Raw genomic sequence first — 20,773 nt, forward strand, 5'->3', positions numbered from 1 at the left:
AAAAAAAAAAAAAAACTCACATTTTTTTCAGATAAAATCCAGAAACTAAATCCTGTGGTAAAACCTCTACAACATTGGCAACTCTTATTCAGATTTTAAGTAATAAAACTCAGATAGCAGAAAATTTTTGCAGCTACATGGTGAGTTCAAGTCCAGCCTGGGTTACATGAGACCCAGTATCAAGATAAAAAAAAAATTGGAAAAGCAGATTTATAAATCATGTGACATTTATAGATAGTTAATCAGCTCAGCTCTTCAATATTTACCAAACAGTACCCCAAAACAAGTTTTATGAAATCTACACTCGATCTTTTTCCTTTTAAAAGAGAATTTTATTTATTTATTTATTTTTGTTTTTCAAGACAGGGTTTCTCTGTAGCTTTGGAGCCTGTCCTGGAACTAGCTCTGTAGACCAGGCTGGCCTCGAACTCCCAGAGATCTGCCTGCCTCTGACTCCCTAGTGCTGGGATTAAGGACTTTTTTTTTTAAATGTGGGTGTTTTTCTTGCATGAATGCATGTACACATCCTCAGAGGTCGGAAGACGGATGGATGGTTTAGCTGACCACTGTGTGAGTGCTGGACCCTGAGCATGGGCCATCCACCCACAAGGACAAACGTTCTAACCCTGAGCCGTTTCTCCAGCCCCCCTTTGCCATTTCCTTTGCACTGATCTTCTGTTTCTCCTGTGCTCACCTGGTATGACTGCCTACATCTCCTGCTTTACTGCAGAGCCAGGCAACTTTTAAGGTAAAGGCCAGATGGTTAATATTTCAGTCTTTATGGGCCATGAAGACTCTGCCACATCTGTTAACCTCTGCCACTGCAGCCATATAGTAGCCAAGGACTATATGCCAGGCTGTGGGCGTGGTGGTAGCCAAAGACAAGGGCCAGGCTGTGGGCGTGGTGGGACTATATTCCCACACCACTCATTTACAACAAGTTGACAAGCAGCAAGCTGGGTTTGGGCCAAGGCGTGCTAGCTCGCCCTTCCTTGAGCTCACCCTTGAGCTAGCACAGTTCAGGCTGTCCTAGGGAGGTAAGGACTTGAGTGGCAGAAACATCTGGCCTCGGCACTGCAGGATTCTGAACAATGTACAAAACTTCCCTTGACTCTGAGTACTCTCTAGAAACAAAATTACATCACCTCCTTAATAGGTCGTAAACAGTAAAAATGCCAAGTGTCGTTTCAAACATCTGTGATTCTGGCCCTCGAGATTATTAGGAGTTTGAGGACAACCTTGACTACATAGCAATTTAAAGTCATCTTGGGCTGTGTGAAACTCTGTCTTAAAAGAAAAAAAAATTGAAGGAGATAAAGTACTGATATAGAATATGATACATAATATGTCTTATGTAAATAGAAGCTATTTTTATTATACTGAGAGAAAACATCAAAAAGGGCAGGGAAAACAGTACTAGGAAGCGATGTTTAACCTCAGAAATACTAGCTGTGTGTACACGCATGTGCGTGAGTGGTGGAACTGAACCCCAGGCCTTGCACACACTAGGCAATACTCTACCACTGAGTCATGTCCTAGAGACAGGGTTTGTTTCACTAAGTTATGTTCTATGAAGTATTTTTAGTGCTATAACACAGTATAACTACCACAGATAAAGAGAACTGACCACAGGGCTGCTGTAAAGTTAGACTCTTGGCCTGCCTGGGCTACACAAGTTCAAAGGCATCCTGAGCAACTTTTGTAAAAGAGGCTAGCCTCAAACTCCTGATCCTCCTGCCTAGACTTCCTAAGGGCAAGGATGAGCATGCCCAACTTCACTTCATCTTTACAACCTAATGGGAAGTCAGCTCACACTGGAGTCAGACGACAACTTGGGGGTGGGGATGGGGTCTCTTCTCTCCTTTCAGCATGAGTTCAAACTCAAGTCACCAGGCTTGGGGACAGGTGCCCTCACTCACTGAGCCATCTCACAGGCCCGAGATATTTTCTTTTTAGATTTATTTTATGTGTATGAATGTTTTGTCTGCATGTATGCATGTGTTCCATGTAGATCATAAGAGAGCTGAGGGTGCAGGAACCCAAGTTACAGACGGGTGTGTGCTGGAAACTGAACTCTGGCCCTCTGTAAGAGCAGCCATTGATCCTAACCACGGGGCCATCTCCCTAGTACCTCTAAAATCCTTTTTTTTTTTTTTTTTTTNTTTTTTTTTTTTTTTTGCTTTGAGACAGGGTTTCTCTGTAGCTTTGGAGCCTGTCCTGGAACTCGCTCTGATAGACCAGGCTGACCTCAAACTCACAGAGATCCACCTGCCTCTGCCTTCCGAGTGCTGGGATTAAAAGCATAAACCACCAGTGCCTGACTTAAAATCTTTTTTTTTTTTTAAGGATATTAAATTACAAAGAAAACACAACTCTTCTATAAAGCTGGAAGCATTAGTAACCTGTGTAACATAGAGAAAACTGTACTTACCGACGCTGGCTTTTAGGAACTTATTTCCAATCCTTTGGTCCATCCCAATAGCTGTGGCCACCTCTTCCACATCAGCCCCCGTCGCTTCACACAGAGCACTGATGGAGTTAATGCTGCTGATCCTCTGTGCAAGGAAAGCATTTGCTGCCTTCAAATATAAGACAAAAGGGAGACGACAGCGAGTGAAAACCCGACTTTATATGTCAGGAGAGCTCACTGAGGCATACGATACTAATGGGCTCATTTGGAGGAGGCAGTGGAAAACTGATTAGAAAAGACAATTTAAAAAGATATTAAGTTGCAGTGGTAGAGAACAGGTAAGGCATCAGGTTAATCTCCAGCACTGGGGGGGGGGAGCAAAACAAATATTTTCGTGTGTGCATGTGTGTGTGGTGATCCCCACAGTCAGGAAGCAGAGGCAGGATTTGAGTTTGACAGTGGCTGGAGTAACAGATTTAATGGAGAGCCACGAGCTTTGCACTGACCAGTTTGGAAAGCTCTGAAGACCAAGTGTTGGTGGTGAGGATCTTTTCCTTGGGCACCCAGTGCTCATACACAGCACAGAGCGCCAGGACAGCTTTCTGGCCCTCTGGGGTCTCATCCCCTCCAATCAGGACTCTGTCTGGGTTCTTTAGGTCCTTGATGGCTGTCCCCTCTGCCAAGAACTCGGGATTGGACAGCACCTAGAAGAGCAATACAGAGGCAAATTTAGGCTAGAATGAATCGTGGGTAACTTGAAGGCATCAGTCTTGCCCTAAGAAGAATCAGTTGTGGAGTTTCCTTTCTTCATACCTGTAAATTCAAGTTGGGCTTTGTGTTGGCATCAAATATACGGCGGATGCTTTCCGCTGCCCGCACGGGGACTGTGCTTTTCTCTGTCACGATTTTGTACCCATTTGAGTTCTGCACGATGCGTCGAGCACAAGCTTCAATATACTTCAGATCTGCCGCCCGGCCTTTCCCCATTCCATAGGTTTTGGTGGGTGTGTTCACCTAGAGAAAGCATTTGGGATGAAGCACACGGTGCCTGTGAGCGCTCTCCAGTGCTCTCAAGACAGTGCCCAGACTGTTAACTAGCAACAGTAGGAAGCTCGTAACTCTCACAGAACAACACAACACACTTTATAAATATAACCTTGGAAAGAAACAACTGGAAACATCTAGAGAACTCTTCTGTGGGAAGGTGGTCTTACATATGCTAGACCCGAGGGCAGGCAGGAAGGCTCCAAGCTAAGGCCAGGAGATAAAAATGAATGAATTCAGAGGCCCTTACTCTAAAGGAGTACCTATCTATCATATGCAAAATATTATCATGGTCTTTTAAAAAAAGATATTTTGTTATATATGTATACTTTGTTTATGTGTATGTACATGAACTGTGTGCATGCCTGGTGCCCATTGAGGTTAGAAGGTGTTGGATCCTGAAACTGGAGTTACCAACATTTGTAGGCTGCCATGTGGGTGCTAGGAATTGAACTTGGGCCCTTTGGAAGAGCAGCCAGTGCTCTTACCTTCTGAGTCATCTCTCCAGCCCCTATTATTAAGTCTCTAAAGAGAAATTTTAGGGCTGGAGAAATGACTCAGCAGTTCAGAGCACTGTGGCTTAATGCCAAATAAAACAAAGAAACCTTCACAGTCAGGAATATTAAAAATAAATAAATAAATAAAATCACATGGGAAAGCACACTACTTACAGAAATAAACACTAGATCAGCTTCTCTGATGGCATCATCAATATTGGTAGAAAAAAATAGATTTTTCCCTCGACAGGATTCTACTACTTCTTTTAATCCAGGCTAGAGAAGGGGAAAAAAAGGAGTTGAACACAGTATTATCCAATCCTGAGACGAACAACAAACAGAATCAGCTATGTTGCACTGTAACTTCAAGGTGTTTGGTAAGGACAGTCGAGGGTCTCTGGGCGTGGCAGTGCACACTGTAGTCCTGATACTTGGGAGGCTGAGGCTGGAGAACTGAGTCTGGGGTAAGGCTGAGCTACACAGTGGATTTGAGGTCAGACCGGCTACCCTGGGAGGTCCTGTGAAAACTGGAAAAAGGAGGGGCATACACAAGACACAGTAAATAAGGATGTTATGAAACAAAGCAAAGCAAAGTTGAACTTGCACAAAGATCAGCAGCTCTAAAATGCCTTCTCGTTGTTTCCCATGGACCTGGGTGACGCGTTAACCATTAACACCTCGTATCAACTCAGTTATCACACCCTGCAAGGCCCTGGGATTCCAAGCAAAGTTTTTGCATTGTCACTATGAACGCAGTCGTATCCATGCCATGGCCTCTGCACCTGCCCCATGATTCACACCATAGAGGTGGTTGTAGAAGCCAGTGTTTGCTTTAAATAAGGAGAAAATAGTGTTTTCCCAAGTCCTACTATAAGAAGCCCTGAAAATCTTTACTACTTTTTACCATGCAGTTTATCTGGGGACATATTTATGTCAAAATTTTTTAAAAGGAACACTGCCACTTAAAAAGTATTTGTTTAACTTTTTAAAAAACTACATTTATTTTGGGTCTAGAAGTGTGCGTGCTGTGGTATGCATGTGGAGGTCAGAAGAACACTTTTGGGAGTCAGCCCTCTCCTACAGTGTTGGTCCAAAGTCACACTCAGGTCGTCAGGTTTGGTGGCATGCACCTTTACCCAGAGTCATCCCATCAGTCCACAAATATTCTTGTAGAGAGACAAAACAGCCCAGATCTGATCAGATCTGTCCTCTAGATCCAACTGCCAATTTACAGGGACTAGAGGATGCAGAAAAATGTTAGAAATATTCAAGGGAGCTCAGGAGTCAACCAGGAGAATCTACTCTGGAAATTTCCACAACAAACCAATTTCTCTAACTAAAAAGCAGGGGAGAAAACAAAACCATTAACAAAGCAAGGGAGGATAAACAAGTGAACAGAAAGTGAAAAGATTGTGGAAAGTGTGAAGTGAAAAGACATAGCTGGGCCGGGCAGTGGTGGCGCACGCCTTTCCCAGCCTGGTCTACAAGAGCTAGTTCCAGGACAGGCTCCAAAGCTACAGAAAAACCCTGTCTTGAAAAAAAAAAAAAAAAAACCATGGCTGCCGGACAGTGGAGGCACAAGCCCTGCACTCAGGAGGAAGGGGCAGGGGGATCTCTGAGTTCAAGGCCAGCCTTGCCTATACTATAGAGCCAGTTCCAGGACAGGCAAAGGAACACAGAGAAACCTTGTCTCTAAAAAACAAAAAACAAACAAGACACAGCTGAGCATAGTGTTGCACACCTGGGCTCTAGCCCTCGGGAGACGGACAGAAGGACTTGAGTTTGAGACCAACCAGCCTGATTCGTCCAGTGAGATCCTGTCTCAGATGAAAGAAACAAAATAAAATACTTACACGTAAGTGATACCATTCTACTACAAAATGGGAATCTTCCTTGGCCTCCGATTTAAACTAACTGGAGGATGAACATTCATAAACTTTTTCTTTTGTTTGTTTTGGGTTTTTGCAGTGGCCTAGATCATGCTGTCTGTTCTCTCATAAGGCTACACTCCCAGTCCCAAGAGCTCTTCACAGTATTTTGCTTTGTTTTGTTTTGTTTTCCAAGACAATATATATATATATCCCTGGCTGTCCTGGAACTCACTCTACAGACCAGCTCAAACTCACAGAGCTCCTCCTGTCTCTGCCTCCCAAGTGTTGGGATTAAAGGCATGCACCATCACTGCTAGGCTTAAAGTCTTATTCTTTACTAATTTTAACTTATTTTTAACACTCATTCTTGTGTGTGTACATGCAAGTGTGTCAGAGCATGTGCTTGCCATGGTATTTGTTTTTCCAAGTCCTACTATAAGAAGCACTGAAAATCTGTGTGCATATGGAGGTCAGAGGACTTTTGGGAATAGTTTTTTCCTTCCACTATGGGGGACCCAGGACCAAACTCAGGTCGGCAGGTTTGATAGCAAATGCCTTTCTGAGCTGAGACATCATCTCCCAGGCCCCGAGGCCTTCTAACATAAGCCACTGGAGGAGGTCTAACTGTAAACGCATACCCTGTACTAATTAATTGAGCAGGAGCAGCAATAATATAAAACACGTGTGGGGTCCCCAACATGCACTAGACTTCTCCCTGACCGGGGGCTAGAATGACAGAAAACGTTACGGAGGTGTGTTTTTGCAGAGAACAAGTTAACCAGTCTTCTGTGAAATGAAGTGAATCTGGCACAGGAAGACAAATACCACATGTCCTTCATGATGTGGAAGCCAGGAGAGCTGATCACACAGAGAATAAAACAGTGATTACCGGAGGCAGGGAGAGTGATAGCCGGTAATGGGTCCAGAAGTCCAGCTGGACAGGAAGGGTGACTTCTGACACCCTCGAGACAGCAGGGGCGCTGGCCGAGAGCTGGCAATTACATTATCTCAAAACAGTTTGTAGAAAATTCTCTGTTTTCATTTTAACCACTGCCTGGCTCTTTTTTAAAATTTTATATTCATTGGTGTTTTGCCTTCATGCATGTCTGTGTGAGGGTGTCAGAAGCCCTGGAGCTAGAGTTATAGATGGGTGTGAGCTGCCTGTGGGTGCTGAGAATTGAACTTGAGTCTTCTGGAAGAGCAGTCAGTGCTCTCAACCGTTGAGCCATCGCTCCAGTCCCGAAAATTCTCTTAATACAAATAAATGATAAACATTCTGAGGTGAGAGATAGGATTAATTATTCTGATATGCTCAATAAGCACTGTACAAGAAATATCACACTGTACCCCATAAGTGCATACAAATAATTCTTAGTCCCATATATCAAATAAAATATCTATCTATCTATCTATCTATCTATCTATCTATCTATCTATCTATCTATCTATCTATCTATCTATCTATCGGCAGGGTCTCACGCAGCTCCAGCTGGCCTAGAACTCTGGGATCAGCCATCCTGTCTCCCAAACACCAGGGATCTACTTATTATTTTTGTGCTTCAGGAGGTTTATTTTTTGAGACTGGGTCTCTTTATGTAGCACTGGCTGTCCCGGGACTTGTGTGTAGATTCAGGCTGGCCTTAAACTCATAGAGGTCAGCCTGCCTCCACCTCCTGAGTGTCAGAGTTAAAGGAGTGCTCCATCACACCCAGTAGTCCACAGGGCCTCATGTATCCCAAACTGGCCTCCAACTCTCTCTCGTGGGACTTCTGTCCCTTCTGACTCCAACTCTTGAGTGCGCTGCCATGCCCCTTCTGGGAAAAACTTGAGCAAGCACTCCACCAACTGGGCAATACCCCAGCTCTGGCACACTTTTTTTCTCTCTCTCTCTCAGCATTCCTGACATAATAAAACTGTCTTTTTATTGTCCTTAATTTAGTCTTTTTCTCTTCTGCAGTACTGGAGAGGAAATTCAGGGCCTGACATACATTAACCATGTGCCATATTCCGTGTTCAAAGGCCCAGAACATTTTCTTATCTGGAATTTTTGTTGTGTACTTTTGGCTTACTATATAGCCCAGGCTGGCCTGGAACTCACTATGTAGTTCAGTAATCCTCCTGCCTCAGCTTCTAAAGTACTGGGATTATAGGCATGCACTACCACACTTAGTCCTTCCTTCCTTCCTTCCTTCCTTCCTTCCTTCCTTCCTTCCTTCCTTCCTTCCTTCCTTCCTTCCTTCCTGAAATAAGTGCCTTATGTCAGCTAGTTAAGCTAGGATGAGCTACATTCAAACACCATCCAGAACCTTTGCTTTGTTTTGAAGCAGGGTTTCTCTGTTGTCCTGCTTGGCCTTAACCAGCTATGTAGAACTGGCAGACCATGAACTAACTTCAGTCCTCCTGAGAGCTAGGATCACGGGTATTACCAACATGCCCAGCCAGACCTTATTCACTGAAATTGCTTGCATCCATAGACATCACAATAACAGTATATAAAAAATAGTCAACCAACACAGTAAGAAAACAATAAGCATAAACACAAAGCTATTTAATATATAATTTACCTCATAAATAGGAAGGGTCGGGGAATTCCATGCGTTGATTCGCGATTCGTTGACGTCGACAACCGTTACCCTGATCTCAGGGCACATATGGGCAATGACACTGCACGTGGGGCCACCGACATAGCCCGCACCGATGCAGCAGATCTTCTTGATTTCGACCATGGCTCAACTAGAAGGAAAACAATCAGGAATGTTCTATTGTGGTATTAGAAACAGAAAATGTGGACAAATCACTGGCACATCCGTCACAAAACCATCGGGTGTCTGGAGCAAGTTCCTACGTTTGCTCACAGGAATTGCAAAACTGTAAATGGAAAATAACATTCTAGTCAGATGACTTGGCCACTCCCCCACTGTGCTCGCACGAAAAGAGGGAAAATCTCTAACAGCTGATGATAATTCTGCACATACCATAAGATTATAATGACCTGAGAGTTAGAAAATCAAGAAGCAAAATAAAGCCTGTCCTCTAAACCAGGGTTATAGGTGAGCGTACAAAGGTGAGGTTTTCCGCAGGTTTAGATGGTCAGATTAGTTCCATGACTCAGCTCTGGCCTCGAAGACTATTCGCCGGCTTAGTTTAAACACGTCCCTCTGGAAGTGTGCGGGTAACTTAATTCCCAGTGCAAAAGAGCTGGTAGGTGGGGCATAAGAGGAGCTCTGCTCTCAGTGTGGATTAATCCCTATTATAAAAGGGCTTAGGCCTACAGGTTTGATCTCATATCTTTTATTTTTCCGCCAGGGAATGACACAGCAAAACTGTCAGCCCTCCATCTTGGTTTTGCCAACCTCTAGTACCCTAAGCCAAGAAATTCCTGTTCATTATAGATTATCCATCACAGGTGCTGTTGTAGCAGCAGAAAAGAGAACAAAAACATCCCTCAAATGCTTAACTTGGCATCAGCAGATTATTTTTTTTAAATATTGGACAATAATCTTGAAACTATTTCAACTTTAGTTAGAAACTGTGAATCACTACAGGAATGTGTGTGTGCTGGTGTGCAACACCTACGTGTGAGCATGCAGAGACCTGAAGCCCACACCATGCTCCTCTATTGCTCTTTACCTGTCCTTCTGAGGCTCTGGCCTTACCGAGCCTGGAGCTTGCGATCATCGAGCAAGGCTGACTAGCCAGCAGTCCCCAACCACACCATCTCTGGCTCTCAGTCCTGGGGTGAGAGGTATGTGCGGCCACAATAGCTTTGGGTGCTAGGGATCTGAACTCAGGTCCTCAGGCTTACACAACAAGCAGTCTCCCTAGCCCAGCAAAGTCATTTCTGCCATTACCAATACTGCTGCACTGATCTTAGTATGTTTTCAATAGTCATCCGGTGAAGTGATTGACACTAAAAATTTACAAGGAACTGGCTCATATATATGAATGCCCGGTTATTCACTGTAATTACTGTCAAAATGACCGGTCACTTCAGTTTCTGCCAAGGTCTCAGACATCACATTCAAGCCCATTCATGCAACCCAGAGAGAAGGAAAACAGCAGTCAGAGAGCTTAACAGTTTGTTGTGGACTCCTGCAGGATGGGAGAAGGTGCTCTGGGTTAGACCAATCACGTATCTGTGGTTCAGTGGAAGACTGTTGGCCCAGCATGCATGAGCTGAGCTAATGAGTTTGAGTCTTAACTACTGCAAAAAATAAAGCGCACAGTTTTAGTTCCCCAAATAGGCAGGTCATGGGATTTCATAACTCTACTAAGAAAGCATTCTAACTGCCTCTGTCTCCCGAGTGCAGGCATTAAAGGCATGTGTGACCAGCGCCAGGCTAAGAAAGTATTCTTAATGTTATACGTAAAAGTTTTGGAGTGGTGGTAGGTCTCTCCTTCCACCATGTGAATCTCAGGGACTGAACTCGGGTCCTCAGGTTTGTTGGCAAGAGCATTTACCAGCTGAGTCACCCTGTCACTGCCAAAGCCATGGGTTACAAGAAAATCTATCTCAAGAAGCCTCACTTCTACCCGTCCCTACTGACTCTGCTTCTGCAGGCAGCTCCCTTGCTTCTTGTGTCTACTCCCGGTGTTACTTAGCCCCTCACTTATATGTGCACACTGTGGTCTTTTTGAGACAAGGTTTCTCTATTATATAGCTCCGGCTGTCCTGGAACATGCTACATAGACCAGGCTGGCCTCGAACTCAGAGAGATCTGCCCCGCCAAGTGCTGAGATTAAAGGTGTGCACCATCATGCCTGGCATAATCGTAGTTTTGAACTGAAGAAACACACATATAGACAGTGTCTACGCTTGGCTTCTTTTTACGTTCCTGTATTTTAAAGTCACACCCATGCTCCCCTGCCTTGGCTTTCTCACTGTTACGCTGCATCCCTCTACGTGGATTCATTTACCAGGAAATATTAAAACTGATTCCTTAAGAGCCTAAGTAAGTGAGTTGAAAGTTCTCTATTCGCATTGTGAAGCTACAAAAATCAAGCACTCCCATCAAACTTTTGGGATTGTAAGACTTGCCTTGGGAATAAAAGTACCAAGAGTACCCAAGCTGGCTTCTGGCAGTCACCCATCTTTCCTTGCCTCGCCCATCTTGCTTCCCCCACCCAAGTGGATGGAAAAGATGACGTTGGGGACACTAAGTGATGAAGCTGGGGAATCATCTGAAACTCTCCCATGCTTCCAGTCGTCACCACAGCTGTCCCACCTCTGCAAACGGAAATCTTTGGCATCTGGTTCCAGAAAATTTATTTCAACTTGTCCCAGGGCCTACTTCTTCCCCATCACACAAAAAAGTAATGTTCCTGACAGTAAGAAATGGGTGAGAGGCACTGGCGAGGTGGCTCAGAGGATAAGAGCACTGGCTGCTCTTCCAGAGGTCCTGAGTTCAATTCCCAGCAACCACATGGTGACTCATAACCATCTGTAATGAGATCTGGTGCCCTCTTCTTGCCCACAAGGATACATACAGGCAGAATATTGTATAATAAATAAATAAATAAGTATTTAAAAAATAAATAAATCTAAAAAAAATGGGTGAGAACTTGGCCGTAGATAGAGGACCTGGCGCTGAAGTATTTAACAACTATCTGGAGACATTTATTACACACCTCCATGTAACAGCTCCCATTGTTCAGTGTGCTATGGATACAATAATCAGACAGCTCAGACCCTACCCTCCAACAGTTACAATCCAGTAAGGAGCAAGAAGAGCCATGGCCTTTGTAAGTGCCCTATAGAGAAACACACAGGAACTGTCTGTGGGGTAGGGGACAGGGAAGGGATCTCTGAAAAGTGGTAACTTAAAGAGGGAAAAGAAAGAATTACACCCCCCCCCCAAAAAAAACAACCACATGAGAAAAAGATAATCAACTAGAAAGCAAAATGACGGCTAAGTCCAAAGAAGAAAGAGGATGAAGAGGACAAAGTGCTGGCTGAACCAGCCTGATGGCCTGAGTGCAGTCCCTGGAACCCACATAAGGTGAAGGAGAAAACTGGCTCCTGAACGTTGCCCTCTGATCCAACACACAATAATAATATGGGGCATTTAAAGAAAAAAAAGGAGAAAGAGGCAGAGAAAGGTCATCTCAATGGAGATGCAGAAGTTAAGCCTGCAGTAAAGAATGGGTAGATTTTGGGGAAGGGGGAGAACAAAATCAGAAAGAACATTCTAGATAAGAGTAAAAGAATAAACACAGAGAAGTGAGGCTACACGCTCAGTGGGTAAGGCAATGAGAACTAAGGAGCTGTGGGGAGCAGTAACTGTCCCCCATAGCTACATACATTGGCCCCTGAATGTCTCAGGACAACAAGGCAGCAATCGGTAAGAGTAATCTAGTAACAGCTTACATGGCTGAATGGAACCATCACAGTCAGAGGCACTGCCACAACTAACCCTGTTCTGTGCTAGGAGAGGGGAAGTGTTTCCAAGCAGGGCAGCTTCAGTTCAAGTCTGGAGACTGAAAGAGTTAGGAACAATACAGCGCAATACGTGATATTTACTGTCATACAAAAGGACTGGGACATGGAATCTAGAGATGAGAAATTCTCTGGTTCCAGGAAAGTGGGGACAGATAGCGTGCCTCCTCAAAATTCTCTGTTCTGATGCTTTATCAATCTGGATTTCCAGAAGCTACAGTAGCAGAAATAGGTGGTCCTAGCCGGGTATTATAATTAAAGGCCTTTAACCCCAGCACTCAGAAGGCAGAGGCAGGCAGATCTCTATGAATTCGAGACCAGCATGGTCTACAAAGTGAGTTCCAGGATAGCCAGGACTGTTACACAGAGAAATCCTATCTCAAAAAAAAAATAAGTGAAGAAGGAAGGAGATAGAGAGGGAGAGAGAGAAGTAGAGAGAGAGAGGGAGGGAGGGAGAGAGGGAGGAAAAGGAGAAGAAAGAAGGAAGGAAGAAAGGAAAGAAGGGAGGGAGGGAAGGAGGGAAAAGATGGTTTCAATTTCAAGTATAAGTACATTCTCTATACCCAGAAGGTCTACACATACAGAATCAACTGTGAGGTGTGGTGTGTATTTGTGTATGTGTGTAGGTATAATGGCAGACATATTTAATCCTAGCACTACAGAAGCAGAAGCAAGCTTGAAGCCATCCTGGTCTACATGGCAAGTTCCAGGCCAGCCAGCCACAGTGACATAGTGAGACCTTTCTTTAAAAAAAAAAAAAAAAAAGTTGGATTTCTGCTAAGAACACATATAGACTTTTTAGGTATCACTTTCATTGTTTGTTTTTAGACAAGGTCTCCCTAGGCAGCCTAGGTTGGCCTGGAACTTGCTATGTAGCCTGGGACAGATAGTCTTATGTTCATGATCCTCCTGCCTCCACCTCTACTATGTTAGGATGACAGGAATGTGCCATGGTGCTCAATTATAGGTATCATATGTAACTCAGAGGATTTAAAGTTTTCAGGAGGACACGCATAGGCTATATATAGACAGATAAATACTGCACCATTTTACTTAGAAAATTTGAGCATTTCCAGTTGTGGGCATTTGCAGTAGACCTGAAGCCAATCTCCCAGAGATACCAGGCCACCGTCTTCCAGCCTGCAACAAAACCCTCCAGTGTGACAGCAAAGTTCCACTGTAGCGTATCCATCTGCTCAGTCTCTTTATCAGCCACACTGTCATAAATCATCATCTAAAGCCTAGTTAACTCTGGGCCTATAGGTTTATCTCCAAGGTTCACAGGACTGAACCAGAACCACCAAATAAATATAAGATACCTGGTGAGGGCCTGGAGAGATGGCTCAGTGGTTATCATCACTCGCTGATCTTCCAAAGGACCTAAGTTCAATCCCTAGCACACATAGCAGTTCGCAACCAACCATAACTCCAGTTTCAGGGGATTTTCTTCTGACCACAGTACCAGGCATGTAGACAGTAAAGGACCTGTGAGTCGCGACCCCTTTGGCAAGCCTATCTCCAAAAATATTTACATTACGAGTAGCAAAAATTGCAGTTATGAAGTAGCAATAGAAACTACTTTAAGATTGGGATCACCACAGCATGGAATCTGTATTAAATAAAGGGTCGCAGCATTAGGGAGATTGAGAACCCTTGGTATAGACATATATGCAGCCAAAACATCCACACACATAAAATAAGAATACATAAAAATAAAAGACACCTGCTTTCCTCCCTAATTAAACTAGTAAGTAGTATTTTTTGGTTTTTCAAGACAGGGTTTCTCTGTGTACCCAGACCAGGCTGGGTTTGAACTCACAGACATCCACCTGCCTCCACCTCTCCTCCACCAGTGCTGGAGTTAAAGGGATGTGCCACCACCGCCCGGAGAGAACTTGTAAGTCATGTTGTTCCAGAGGATCTTTCAGAGTTACAACTTGATTCCACAGACAAGACATTAGAGCTACTATGGCAGACTACACCCTCAAGCTCAAGCAGGCCCTATTTCTGTTACCATTTACAGAATAAGCATAGATCCAATGTCTATGGAAGATAAATTCCTGGGCTTTAAGGAGTTCACAGTTTAATAAGGTATCCCGAGGCTAATGAATCTTTAAAAAAATGTTTTTAGATTTATCTATTTAATGTGTTTTAAGGTAAACCACCTGAGTGCCTGGGAGTTAGATGGCGGTGGGCCACCACTGTGAACATTGGGAGCTGAACCAAGAGGAACAAGTGGTCTTTAAATTCTGAGGTCTCTCTCCAGCGCCAAGGCTGCTGGTCCTTATCAGCTGCAGTTCACTGCCATACCTTCAACACCTCGTATGGCGATCCCTCTGTACGTACTGAGTTAACTGTCCCCATGGGACTCTGTATTGCAGACTTCCTGTTTCATAGGTTTAGTTAAGATGGTTGCTATTTTGCAGTGAACAATCAGACTACTACCTTCTTTAGCCACCTAAAGAATGTCATCATATTTTCCTGTTACCTCTAATATTACTTGGATGTTTTTATCGTGCTGGGGATTAAATCCAGGGTCTCAAGCATCTCAGGTAAACATTCCACCGCTGTGTTCCACCCCCTAGTCCTCAAATTACTTCCTATCTGCCTTTCTTTCTTTCCAAGGAGCAGTCACTGACGACAGCCGCATCTGCACTGGAGAAATGAATAAGCTTTTCTTTCCCTCTAGTGTTGTTCTCTCTCCCTCCTCCTTTTCCTTACACACACCCACTTCTCCCTCAGTAAGGTTTCCCTCTGCAGCTAGGCTGTCGTGGAACTGGTGGTGACCCTTCTGCCTCAGCCTCCTGGGGACTGTGATTACAGACACGAGCCACGACACTCAGCTGCTTGATGAGCTGGTCTTCATCTTGGGTACCTTGCCTTCTAGTCTTCAAATGAAGTGCAGCTCGTACATGACAATGGATGGAAATATGGAAAAGATGGATGCACAACCCAGTGCAAACCAAATAAAGTCACTTGGAAGTTTCAATAAAATCCTCAATAAGTTTTTGATTTCCTTATTATGTATACAGTGTTCTGACTGCATGTATCCTTGCAGGCCAGAAAAGGGCACCAGATCTCGTTATAGAGGGTTGTGAGCCACCATGTGGTTGCTAGGAATTGAACTCAGGATGTCTGAAATAGCAGCCAGTGCTCTTAACTGCTGAGCCATCTTTCCAGGCTCCTCAATAAACTTCAATATGGAGCATGATACAAAGTTACCAATAGCTTTATGACACAGATGTTTTCTGATTGTATTTTCATTTTTTATAATTTTAGAGTTTTATTTTTTTTCTTTCTCTGTATGTTGTATGCAGGCCATGGCACATGTGTGAGGTCAGAGGATCACTTTGGGGGGTCTAGGTTTTCCTTTCTCTGTGGGTTCTGGGGATCCAACTCAAAGTTGACAGGTAAGTGTGTTGGAGGCAGCCGCATGTTTGTCCCGGCCACCCAGAACCGAAATAATCACACAGAAACCATATTAATTAAAATACTGCTTGGTCTATTAGCTCTAACTTCTTATTGGTTGACTCTTACACATTAATTTAACCCATTTCTATTAATCTGTGTATTGCCACATGGCTGTGGCTTACTTGCTAAAGTTCCATCTGGCTCTGGCTTCTCCCTGATTCCACTTTCCTTCTATCTCCCAGCATTCAGCTTAGTCTTCCCCGCCTACCTAAGTTCTGCCCACCTAAGATCTGCCCTATAACAGGTCTAAAGCAGCTTCTTTATTAACCAATGGTATTCACAGCATACAGAGGGGAATCCCACATCATAAGTGTTCTCCCTGCAGGCTCATCTCACCATTTTCTAATTCTACTTGTTTTGCGGTACTGAGAGAAAAGTGGGCCTATCCACTTAGTGAATAGGTCATTCTGAACTGAGTTCCCACCTCTGTGTTTTGGGAATCACAATATACCACATCGACCTGAAATTACTGTTTATGTAAAATCTCTTAAATTCAGATAAACATTTCAACCTACAAGATGGCACTAACAGCCCACAAATGTCCTATGCTGCAATCTGAACAGAATATAATCCATCTGCCACCCCTCTTCATAGCTACTGATTAACTAAACAGTAGGCATGATAGATAGCTGGGTACACCAACCTCGCTCATCTCGGTCAGTCATTTCCTGGACACATACTTAAAAAATGCCCGACCTAAGGGGGTTAAAAACTATTGTGAAAGACTTAATTCTATGTCTAACGGGCAAGAGCAAAGCAGTGGAAATACAGGGAACGATGGAGTATGCCTAGTGGTTAGAGTACAGAGATGAAGGCGAGGGGCGGGGGTGGGGTGGGAAGTGGAATATATTATGGGTTCTTTTCCCATACAGGGTTGTGTAGCATTCGGCTAAGACTAGAAGCTGAGTACACATAAGCTCGCCTCAGAGCAGAAACACTCAGCTCTTTCAAGTCCAGACCCCTCAGAAGAAACAGACCAGACTACTGTTCTCTATTTCTTAGGGGAGTTGAAAAAAACCCAAAGACTGGCCTTTGAGGTGAGCGGGTGAACAGTAAGTCCTCTGTGTATTCCACGTATGAGCTCTCTCACCCAGCGAGCACCTCCTTTCCCAGCCCTGCTCAGTTATCTTACACGTAGGACACGAAGATGTTCAAGATCTCCCGAAAAACATGGTCTCTGAAGCCCCCAAGAAAGGCCTTCCCTGACATGAAGCAGAACGTCCAAGCATTTGCCTCGGCCAACAATAGGCTGCAGAAGCCCCCTAAGATATTAGGATAAATGCCTTAGGGCTTCGTTTTCAGGGGGCGTTGCTTTCTTCTCTTAGGGGCTACCAGCGGAGGGCAGCGGACCCCCAGGTGAGCAGATTCTAATTCTCAACAAAGCACAGATAGGACTTTAAGCCTCCTATTAGGCCCCACGGAGTGGACCCCTTCCTTGGGGCGGGGGTTGGGGCGTTTGGCTTTCCGAAGCGGCGGGAAAACCTTGTTCGTTTCAAGTAGTAAAGTGGGAAGATGAGAACGGGCCCGAAGACGCACAAGTTGCAAATCAAAAGCCCTCCTAGCCCGACCTCCTGCAGGCGCCGGACGCGATTCCGCCGGGCCCGAAAGGGGGACCAGGATGATGCGATGGGCAGCCCCGCCGCGAGCTCCGGGCCGCGTGCACACACACCCCGGCCGCGAGAAGGAGGCATCCCGCGGGGAACCGCGCTTACCCACTTCCAAGGCCGGAGCACGGTGGCCACTCGGATCCCGTTCGCTCGGACAGAGCCTTACTTACAAGCCGTAGCCTCCACACTCTCCGCCCGCCGCTGCCCGAATCCAGGGCCCGCGGCCGTATTTAAATGCTTCTGCCGGGGAAGGCGGAGGCTTCATTCCCCCGCAGCCTGGCCGCCCGGGACTCTGAACTCAGCCACCGCCCCGCACTGCCCCGCCTCCCTCCGTGCCAGGCCCGGGACAGGCCTCTATTTCCTTCTGGACTCAGGGCGGCGGGAGGGGCGGGACCCGAAGTGGGTCGCCACGCCCCTACCGAGACGGGCGAATCGGCTCGAGCCAAGTCACCGCCCCGCCGAGCGGCGCTGGGCGTGGCTGCGTGCGCCCTGGGTCCCTAGGTTGGGCGGCTGTTGGCCAGGGCATCGTGACCCCTGGACTGTCTCTGCACCTTGGACCTTGGACTTTGGGATGGCACACTTCGCGTGTGCCAAATGAGCCACCCGTGGACTGGAGCGCAGGGCGCGTTGCGGGCCGAGCCCACCGGAAGATCCTCTGGTTTTCGGGCCTTCCCCTCATCCTGGAGGCTGAGCCTGGGTTCTCATCTAGCTGGTCTCTGCGGGCCATCCTCCGCTACCCTCCCACATCCTTCAGGCCCCCTTGGTCCGCCCCGCCCTCCGGACTGCTGCCCAGAGTTTAGTCACGTCCCACCCCGGTGGCGCGGGGTCTGGGAAGAAAACGCCTCAGATCGGAAGGATGCTGAGTTCCATCATGACTGGACCAGTGTCTCTTGGTCCCTGGCCGAAGAACCCGGGCGCCCACGCCTAAGGGCGTATTTTCCAGGAAAACTTTGCAACCAAATTCTCAAAGGGAGAGTGTTTGCATGATACATAGGAAGGCGTACGCAAAGTAGAAATGTGTAGGTGTGCATTGACGCGTGTGTATGTGGTACTAGAAATTGAACTCAGCCTTATGCTTGGCGGATAAGCACCCTACTACTGAACTATGTCCCCAAACCTTACAAATGCATAAAAAGTAAAACTGCAAGCCCGGTGGTGGGGGAGCACGCCTTTAATTCCAGCATTCGGGAGGCAGGCGGATCTCTGTGAGTTGGAGGTCAGCCTGGTCTACAAGAGCTAGTTCCAGGACAGGCTCCAAAGCCATAGAGAAACCCTGTCTCGAAAAACCAAAATACATAAATAAATAAACAAACAAAAGTAAAATTGCCGCTTGGAGAGAGGGCTCAGGGATTCACTCCCAGGGCCCACATCAGGTGACCCAAAGCAGCCTAGAACTCCAGCACCAGGAGACCACGCTCTGGCCTCCACAAACCCAGCACACACGTGGCACACACACAGACACCCGTACACATAAATTAAAAAAAAAAAAGTAAAATTATCTAGCCTGCACACGCAAGTCTTTTGAGACAAAGTCTGGCTGTGTAGAGGTGGCTGATCTGAAACTCCCTGAAGAGGTCATATTGGCCTTGCATTTCCAGCGATCCTCTTGCTTAGCCTCCCAGGATTCATGATTACTGGCAATCCGACTTTTAATATGAAGGGTTGTTTTTCTTCTTTTGCTATTTCAAGATCATCTTAAGCCTGAAATCAAAAAAGGGAAAAAAAACCAGGCACAGTTATTGTCTCTCACTGGTGGTGATATGTTCTGAGAAATGTGTTGGGTAGATTTGTTCCACCGCGTCATTGTGTACTTAGACAACACACACTCGCAAAGACATCAGTACCCAATAGAATATGTGACCACCCATATGAAGTCAGTCGTTGGCCAAATGACGTTATGTAGTGCTTGACTGTATGTACCTCATGGGACAAGTAATTAGGAAAATTTGAAAGCACATTAAGATGCCATAGGTCTGAGGAGATGGCTCAGTGGGCACACTGCTTTCCATGCGCACATAAGGACCTAAGCTCAGATCCCTAGAACCCAAGTAAGCCAGGAGCTGGGACTAGAAAGATACCTCAGTAGTTAAGCGGGGGTACTGCTCTTGCAGGGGACCCTAATTCAGGTCCCAGTACCAGCCTCAGAGGCGCTCACAACCGCCTGTAGAGCCAGCCCCAGAGACACACAGATACACAGGTATAATTAAAAAACAAAGCAGGAGCCGGGCAGTGACGGCACACAACTTTAATCCCAGCACTGGAGAGGCAGAGGCTGGCAGATCTCTGTGAGTTCGAGGCCAGCCTGATCTTCAGAGTGAGTTCCAGGACAGGCTCCAAACCTACAGAGAAACCCTATCTCGAAAAAACAATAAGTAAATAAATACTTAAAAAAAAAACAACCAAAGTCAGCTGCTGCTAGACTTAAGAAATCAATCAAGAGGCAGAGAGAGAGATAGGAGGAACCCTGTGGCTTGCTGACCAGAAAGTCTTGCCAAATTGGTAAGCTTCATGTTCCATGATACACTCTGTCTCAAAAAAGAAAGTGCGATGTAACACCCGGTTTTGGTGTTACACCCTCGGTACAGTTCACGCGCCACTGCGCCACTGTACCGAACACGAGTCGGGCAAGGCCTGGAGATTGAACAGAAGACACAGAGAGACCAGGGTCATTCGATAGGAGATCAAGAGAATGCCGATCTTTGAGGCCAGCCTGGTCTACAAGATCAAGTTTCAGGACAGGCTCCAAAGCTACAGGGAAACCCTGTCTCAAAGAAACAAAAAAACAAGTTATAATTTACTTTCTTGATATGCTCATGATGGCAACTCTAAGAAAATTGGTGAACATTGGTTAGTTTTTTGTCAGCTTGACACAATGTAGCGTAGTCTATGACAAGGAAACCTCACCTGGAAATCCCTCTATCAGACTGGCTTTCTTCCCCAGGTTGCTGTGGGCATAGTCTTAATCACAGTAGAAAGCAAAGTAGGGTACCTGCTGTGCTAAGCATAGTGAGCTGAAGGTTGTAAGAAGTGTGACAGACCCTGTAGGATTTGTACAGCCAATGCAGTTCATTCACCCTGCAAGAATTTACAAAGTGTCTAATGTGTGTCCAGCACTGCCCCAGAGACTGAAGACAGAAACGCTCACAGGCTAGTAGGGCAGGATAGAAAAATTAAAGGGTCATGATAAAAGAAAGAAGCCCTTCACTTCATGGCTAGTTAGGGTTTCTGTTGCTGTGATTGAAACATCATGGCCACAAGCAACTTGGAGAGGAAAGGGCTTATTTGGGTTTCATATACAAATATTGAGGATGTCCGGGCAGAAACTCAAACCGGGCAGGAACCTGGAGGCAGGAGCTGATGCAGGGACCATGGAGGAATGCTGGGTTGTTCCTCATGGCTTACTCAGCCTGCTTTCTTATAGAACCCAGGACCACCAG

At 45.6% G+C, this 20,773-nt stretch overlaps 1 protein-coding gene across 1 annotated transcript in view; it reads right to left on the bottom strand.

The window, feature by feature from the left end:
- Positions 1-17,648, bottom strand: part of Ugdh (UDP-glucose 6-dehydrogenase) — a 34,506-nt gene extending 16,858 nt beyond the window's left edge. The window contains exons 1-6 of the mRNA XM_050149632.1: positions 17,442-17,648; positions 8,387-8,555; positions 4,126-4,227; positions 3,224-3,424; positions 2,917-3,114; positions 2,301-2,579 (exon numbers count right to left, since the gene is read on the bottom strand). Coding sequence (XP_050005589.1) covers positions 2,301-2,579; positions 2,917-3,114; positions 3,224-3,424; positions 4,126-4,227; positions 8,387-8,548 — 942 coding nt within the window. The 5' untranslated portion in view covers positions 8,549-8,555; positions 17,442-17,648. The remainder of the gene's footprint in view (positions 1-2,300; positions 2,580-2,916; positions 3,115-3,223; positions 3,425-4,125; positions 4,228-8,386; positions 8,556-17,441) is intronic.
- Positions 17,649-20,773: the final 3,125 nt, after the last annotated feature.

This window comes from Alexandromys fortis, unplaced genomic scaffold (genome assembly GCF_014885135.2).
Source record: "Alexandromys fortis isolate MF-2015 unplaced genomic scaffold, M_Fortis_MF-2015_v1.1 scaffold_0, whole genome shotgun sequence".
Taxonomy (NCBI): Eukaryota; Metazoa; Chordata; class Mammalia; order Rodentia; family Cricetidae; genus Alexandromys; species Alexandromys fortis.